The 7,928-nt window shown below is 36.0% G+C and overlaps 1 protein-coding gene across 1 annotated transcript in view; it reads right to left on the bottom strand.

Annotated features, from left to right (window-relative positions):
• USH2A (Usher syndrome 2A (autosomal recessive, mild)) overlaps nt 1–7,928 on the bottom strand; it is a 1,370,557-nt gene that overhangs the window by 585,921 nt on the left and 776,708 nt on the right. The window contains 2 exon segments of the mRNA XM_006834191.1: nt 4,600–4,771; nt 5,636–5,651. Of these exon segments, the coding sequence (XP_006834254.1) occupies nt 4,600–4,771; nt 5,636–5,651 (188 nt within the window).

The following is a 7,928-nucleotide window of genomic DNA, read 5'->3' as shown; positions in this document are numbered from 1 at the left end:
AATCGGTCTAATCTCACTAGTATCATCTAAATGAAACTGACCCATCAGTATCTAGTTTGACTTGCTAGCACCAGAGGCCACTGCATTCACGGGAGCTGAATGCTGATTAAAATTCTGGGCTGGAAAGAGTAAGCAAAATAGTGGAATTGATTCAAGATAGTTTTATAAAATGGTAAAAATTTTTAAATCGCTGAGCTATTCAAATAAGACATTCCAACTTAGCTCTGTGGTTTTCATCAATTGTTGTTGTTGCTGTTAAGTGGCATCAAATTGGTTCCGATTTGTATCGACTCTATATAGGTTTTCAGAGGAGCACCTGGTGGGTTCAAATTGCTGACCTTGTGCTTCACAGTATAGTGCCACATCAGGATTCTTCAATTAGAGACATTAAACAAAATTCACAAGCAAAGTCATAATACTAGCCTGAAATGTTAACTTCAGACTAAATAAGGGGTTTTAATTTTAACTCAATGAAGAGCATAACTAGTAAAATGATGTTGTTGTTAAGTGCCATCAAGTTGGTTACAACCTTTAGTGCCCCTGTATAGGGTTTTTGTACCACTGACCTTGCCATTTAAACCAACCTTGCGGTCAAGTGCTCATCCTTACAGTGCCACACCAGGACTCCTGTTTTTTAAAACATAACTATTAGAAAGCTCCCAGGGTCTTTTTCTGTAGTTTGCTTTTAGATAAATAGGGATTAAGCCTGTTGAGAATGCAGCATACGTTAGAGCATGAAGAAAAATAACAAAGCCATGTTATTCATAAATGATCTTTCAAAATATTAAGCTCATCATTACTGAGACGCTTTCCAGGAATATATATGACACTTAAAGTTCAACAGGAGTCCTGGTGTGGCACTGTGGGTTAATCCGTTGGACTGCAACATCAGTTTAAATCACAAGGTCAGCTGTTCAAGCTCACCAACTGCTCCTCGGAAACCCTACACAGGGTCGCTGTGGGTCGGAATCTACTTGATGGCACTCAACAACAATGACAACAAAGTTCATCAAGTGGCAAATGTGCTGAAAACTACATTTACCCTGAAACCTGTACGTATTGTTGAAGTGCCTCTGAGTCAATTCCATCTCATATCATCCCTGTATAAGGTTCCCAAAGCTTTAAATCTTTGCAGGAGCAAAAAGTCTCATCTTCACACAGAGCTGCTGGCCTGCTCAAACTGCAGAACTTGTAGTTCACAGTCTGATGCTTATGGTATGGAGTCACCACGCTCCAAGTCTGAATTAATGTCTATTTATTTCCTGGACTCCTGGAGCTGTAGGATAAGCACTGGACTGTGAACCACAATGTAGGCAGTTCAACTCCACCAGCTGCTCCTTGGAAAACCTACAGAGAGGTGGCTACATTGGTCGGAACTGACTTGATGGCGCTTAACAACAACATTTCATTATTTCTGTTGCTGTTGTTGTTAGGTATTAGTCGGTAGTTGTGCGCTGTGGACTCAGTTCCACCTAATAGTGACCCTGTCTAAGGTTTTCGAGGCTATAAATTTTTACGGGAGCAGAAAGCCTCATCTTTCTCCAGCGGAATGGCTTGTAAAGTTCTGAAATGCTGACCTTGAGGTTAGCAGCCGGACTTGTAACCACTACACCAAATCAGTTCTGACTCATCACAACCTTATGTACCAGATTACAACTTGGCCCAGTCCTGTTCCATCTCATTATCATTGGTATGTTTAAACCCATTTTTGTAGATATGTTATCTTAATTAGTAACTTCCACACTTCAGTATGGAGTCCTGGTGCGACACTGCGGGTTAATGCACTGGACTGCAAGGTCAGTTTTAACTGCAAGGTTGGTAATTCAAGCTCACTAGCCACTCCTAGGAAACCCTATACAGGGTCTGAGTCCAAAGCAACTTGATGACACTTAACAGGAACACTTCAGTGTAGCCTTTGTTTAGCGTAGCAATATGTACTGTTTCTTAAAGTGGAAACGTTTATTTTTGGACCACACGTAGTCCTCAAGTCTGACACTTCCCAGCATATTACTTAATCCATATCTGAAGTCTCAGATTCTTTACAAAATGAATGGACTGGGTGCTCAATCATTTATTCAACAATTGTTTGCTGAGCTTCCCATTTAAACCAGGGACTATGAGTAACCTTGGAGATAGAATTTTGAAAAAGGCAAGTTCTACTCTTCAGGAGTTTATAATTCAGTCATTTTGGGGAAATTAAATGAAGTCACATGAATAGCATACCTAGCACAAATCTGGAGTAAATCATAGTGTTTCAAATCCCCATGCATCTTCCTCTATTTAAAAGGCTACTTTCAGTCTTTGTTAACTGAAAGTTCCGTTTTGTAGCAATTAGTCAACAAGCTAAACTGATCTATAAAGACAACACAGCTTGCCTGAGAAGCTGAAATCTGTCTACCAATCTAATGACCTTTAGAAGTGGTTATTATATTGAAACTGTGAAATATACAATAATTCCTCAATTAACTAGGATGAACCTAAAATGTTCTGGTTCATTTAATTTACTGGTTAGTAGAGTTAAGTAAAAAATAAACAAACATTTAGTTAAATCCATCCTAGAAATATATGAGTATATTTTCTGCCCTCATAAATACTGTAGAATTTAAAATAATTGTGCAATTTTATTTCTCCACCATCAACTTATCTGGTAGTTGACAGATTTTGTTTGTCTCCATAGAATATTGTCCAGGTGAGGTCACCTTTTTAGCATCACAGAATTTTAGGACTCAAAGTCACATTAAAAATCATTTTGTACTAAAGTTCTCTCATATAAAATATATAATTCACAATAAAACATGAAAAAAAAATCCTTTTGTTCAAGGTGCTAATTTTAGGCATCAAGAAAATAAAACTCGGTGTAGTTTAGTGAATTTGCTTCAAGTCACACTGAGTGGCAAAAACTAAAATAAAGCCCAGCAGAGAAGATTTCTGGTCTAGAGGTATTTATTTTTCAAAGTATTACAGATTTATAAAATATAGGAGGTTGAGGTAAATGTTGATGAGCTGCCCAGCATATCCTAAAAACTTGGAAATAGAACTTTGGTTTGTGTCATTTGCCTCATTCTGCTAAAAAAAAAAACAAGAATAAAACCATCAATGTTGAATTTTGTGTGTGTTTTCCCCCAGTGATTGAGACTTTTCTTGATTTTAATATTACTATTGTTTTGAAAAGAGTGAGGGTTTCTGCATTAACTCTTAAAACATCAAGTTAATACATTTTATTTCTTGACTAACAGGGTTGTAAATAATAAATGATATGGTTTCATAAATGCATAAGCTATACTGAACACCTAGGCACATAGAGTTCATTTTGAGCAGGATTTTGAACACAGTCTGATTGCCCTTGTTTTGTGGTTTCAAGTCAGACAGTTAACAGTAGTTGAAATAGTTTATTTTCTCATGGTATAATATTTAGAGCATTCAAGAGCATGTTAAGTAAAATGAATGCATACACAGTGTCTACATAAATGTAAATTTATTCATAATCAAGAGCAGAATATTTTCTATGGCATTTATCAAAGCAAATATCCTTATATAGGTATTGCTATAAAATGAAGAGTGTGTTTAAAACAAATAGGGACAATCTCATGTTTATATTCAGTTATTTTCAGATGTGCTATTAAACTTAAAAAAAATTATATTTCATCAAAAAACAAAAGGAACTACTGAGTACATATTCTACAGTAATATCAAGGTCTTTAAAAAGACCTTTGTGTAAAGGTGCTATTTTGCTATAAAAAATGCCATTGTCTATCTACAGAAACCACTTACCTATGCTGATTCTGGGCTGTATTAAGTAACCATTCTTTTGAGATAGAATATAATAACAATCATAAATATATAGGGTTCATTTAACCTTCTAGTTCATTCTTTTTCAGATGAATACAAGGTCCACAGGGAACTAATTTCACTAAGCCAAACATTTTGGAAAAAGCCATCAACAATTATGACATTCCACAAATACTAAAATATAATCCTGATAATCCCAAATTGTTGTTTTTGTTAAGTGCCATAAGTCAGTTCTAACTCATAGTGACCCTGTACAGGGTTTCTGAGAGGAGCTGGTAGGTTTGACTTGCCACTTTACAATGATCAGTCCAGTGCATATCCTGCAGCACCACACCAGGGCTCTTTTTTGTTGTTGTTCTTATTGTTATATGCACTCAAGTCAGTCCAACTCATAGCAGTTTCTGTATACAAACACTGTATATGGTTTCTGAGGCTGTAAATCTTCGTGGGAGCAGAAAGCCTCATCTTTTTCCCTTGGAGTAGCTAATGGATTTAAATCGCAAGCCTTGTGGTCCAGTCTAATGTTTACCGTACGGAGTCACAGAGTCCTTAGGTTAGAGAAAAATCTATTAGCTCAGATTGTTATTTTATCAATTTGTATAATGTATAATATGTATGTAGGTGATGGATTGATGTAATTTATATTTAGGATCTAAAGTGAGTTTTTAGACCCAATATCATTATTTCAGGGTTTAAAAATATTTTTTCTTTTTTTAAATGAGGAAGAAAGAGAAGGTGAAATAAAGAAAAGAGGAGCAGGGAGGAAGAGATGAGGACAGACACAGTGACAGAGAACTAAAGTGAACTTACTTCCAGCTTGATGAGATGTTCATTGCCAGGAGAAAGATACTGTAGCATGTGATCCTGAAAAAGTTTTGTACTGTTATGTAGGACATCCCAAATTGTAAAATCATGCGTGTGATTTGAAATATATAATACATAGCGCTCCAGAATTCCATTTATTTTCCTTGGTTGTTGCAACCTATGAATGGAGAGATATAGAATTATATCAAGTGAAAAATGAAATGTTCAGAATTTTGTAAAGACACATAGGAATTTGCATTGTGCCTTGGTAAAAAGCAATCTAAAAGCTTAATAGTGATTCATAAAGATAAAAACAAGCATACTATCAAGAAAATAGAACACAGTCCCTGCTTCTATTTGCTTATTGTTTTAATTACCTACTAACACATAAAAGACTTGTCTGTCAGTTGATCATACTGAGGTGACTTGTGAGTTGCTGTGATGCTGTGATGCTAGAAGCTATGCCACCAGTATTACAAATACCAGCAGGGGCACTCATGGTGGCCAGCTTTCAGTAGAGCTTCTCAGTAAGACAGACTAGAAAATGGACCTGGTGATCTACTTTTGGAAATATTTGCCAGCCTTTGAATAGCAATGGAACAGTCTCTGCCATAGTACCAGAAGATAAGTTCCTCAAGTTGTAAGGCACTCAAAATATAACTGGGGAAGAGCTGCCTTTTCAATGTAGAAATGATCTTAATGACATTAATGGAGTAAAACTTTTGAAATCTTCAATTACTGATATGGCACAACTCAAATGAGAAAAAAACATTTGCAAACATCCATTAATAATTGGAAAGTGAAATGTATGAACCATGAATGAAGGAAAATTGGAATCCATCAAAAATTAAATGGAATGCATAAAGATCAATATCCTAGATATTAGTGAGCTGAAGTGGACAGTGTTTGGCCATTTTGAATTGCATTTACATTCAAAAAGAGCATTTCAAGATGGATTCTGAAGTACAACATTGTCAGTGATAGGATAATACTCATATACTTACAAGGAAGACCAGTTAATACAACACTTACTCTAATTTACCCAGCAACCACCAATGCTACAGATTAAGAAATTGAAGAATTTTACAAATACTTCTACAACCTGAAATTGATCAAACATATAATCAAGATACATTGATAACTGGCTACTAGAATGCAAGAGGTAAAACTGAAGATTTGTAGTTGGAAAACATGGTCCTGTTGGGAGAACAATATTGTAGATCACATGATTGGGCTTTGCAAGAACAACTTACTCATTATAAATGCCCTTTTTTTTTCTTTTCCAACAACATGAATGGTAACTATACACATGAACTTGTCTGGATAGATCACACAGGATTCAAATCAACTACATGGGAAAAGACAATGAACAAGTTCAATATCACCAGTCAAAACAAGGCAGGGACCAAATGCGTAACAGATTATCAGTTGTTCTTATGCAAATTGAAGTTGAAGTTGACAAAAATTAAAACAAGTCCTCAATAGCCAGGTCTTGACACTAAGTCTGTAATGTAATGTATAGTGCTGTCATGTCAATTCCCACTCATAGTGACACTTTATAGAATTTCTAAAGAGTAGCTGGTGGTTTGAACTGCTGATTTTTCAGTTATCCCACCTAAAAGTAGAGATGATCTCAATAATAGATTTGATGTATTGAACATTAATGACTAAAAATCAAACAAGTTGAGGGATGGAGTCAAGGACATCATGCATGAATAAAGGAAAATAAAAGGTCATAAAAATGACAGAAAAAAAAAACATAAAGTGTCTGAAGAAATGTCCAAGAGACTCCAAAACTTGCTGTTGAATGTACAGTAGCTAAGCAAATGGGAGAAATGAGCTGAAAAGACAATATCAGAGGCAGGCTCAAGAAGATAAAGTACGATAATGAAATGTACAAAAACATGGAGCTAAAAAAATTTAATGAAGAACATTCTTGGCTTTTCTCTAGAAAGAACAAAAGATAAAATTCAAGTCTGAAGTTACAATATTGAAGTATTCTGTGGGCAAAATATTGAATGACATAGGAAACATCAAAATAAATGGAAGAAATACACAAGTCATTGTCTCAATAAGAATTGGTCAATTTTTAATCATTAAAGAGCATAGTATGTGACAAAGATCTAATTGTAATGAAAGAAATTCAAACTGTACTTCAGGCACTGGTTAAAAAGAAGGCTCTTGAAATTCACAGATTGCCAACTGACATATTCAAACAAAGGGATACTGTCAACATCCATGGAAGCATCAGTCAAGAAATCAAAGGATGATGGATTGGGTAAAGTGCTGCAAAAGATCTCTTTAAAGTGTTAAAAAGCAAAGATACCATCTTGAGAACTAAGGTGTATCTGACTAAAGTCATGATATTTTCCATCGCCTCAAATGCATGCAAAATCTGGACAATGAATAAGGAAGACATAAGAAGAACTGATGCACTACACTATAGTGTTGGCAAAGAATACTGAATATACCTTTGACTATCAGATGAACTAACCCAAGTTGGAAGAAATTCAGCCAGAATGCTCCTTAGAATCAAGAATGATGAGATTTCATCTCATTTACATTGGACATGTTATAAAGAGGGCCCAGTCCCTACAAGACATCAGGCTTGGTAAAGGAGAGGGTCAGTGAAAAAGTGAAAGACCCTCAATGAAATGGATTGACACAGTGGCTACAACAATAGGTTCATGCAAAACAATGGTTATGAGATGACACAGGACCAAGTAGTGTTTGGGTCTGTTGTACATAGGGTTACTATACACTGGTACCAACTCAAAGGAATCTAACAGTAGGAATAATACAAAAAATATTTCGGGTGGCACAACTGCTAAACATTCATCTACAACCTAGTCTGTCTGCTGGAGAATGATCTGGTGATGTGCTTCTGTAAAGACTATAGTCAAGAAAACCTATGGGGAAGTTCCCTAGGGTTGCTATAAGTCAAAATAGACTCAATAGCACCCATGGACAATAGCAATAATAAATTAAAAGCATATATAAATGAGTATTTGATTTTTTTATTTTAATGTTTTATCATGAATTATGTAATAGTTTACATGGGAGAACATTAGCTTTACATTCATCCTATCATATATCGTTTCCTTGCCATGGTTACAATACCCTCCATGCATCATCAACCAACCAAAGGATATACTCTGCAAGCCTATCCCCCAGTCAACAGCACACAGCCCCTCTCCCTCTCTGGGTCTAAAGTCCCCAGCTGCTCCATCTCTCCACGTCATTGTCTCTGCCTCCATTTCTGGCATCACTGCTTCTCTGGGAAGGGTCCCGCTCTCCACTCTTCTCCCTTGATGGTCCCAGGGACCTCCGCTCCT

Source organism: Chrysochloris asiatica, unplaced genomic scaffold (genome assembly GCF_000296735.1).
Source record: "Chrysochloris asiatica unplaced genomic scaffold, ChrAsi1.0 scaffold00009, whole genome shotgun sequence".
Taxonomy (NCBI): domain Eukaryota; kingdom Metazoa; phylum Chordata; class Mammalia; order Afrosoricida; family Chrysochloridae; genus Chrysochloris; species Chrysochloris asiatica.
Note: the sequence above shows the minus strand (reverse complement) of the source record. Positions and strands in the feature narration are given on the sequence as shown.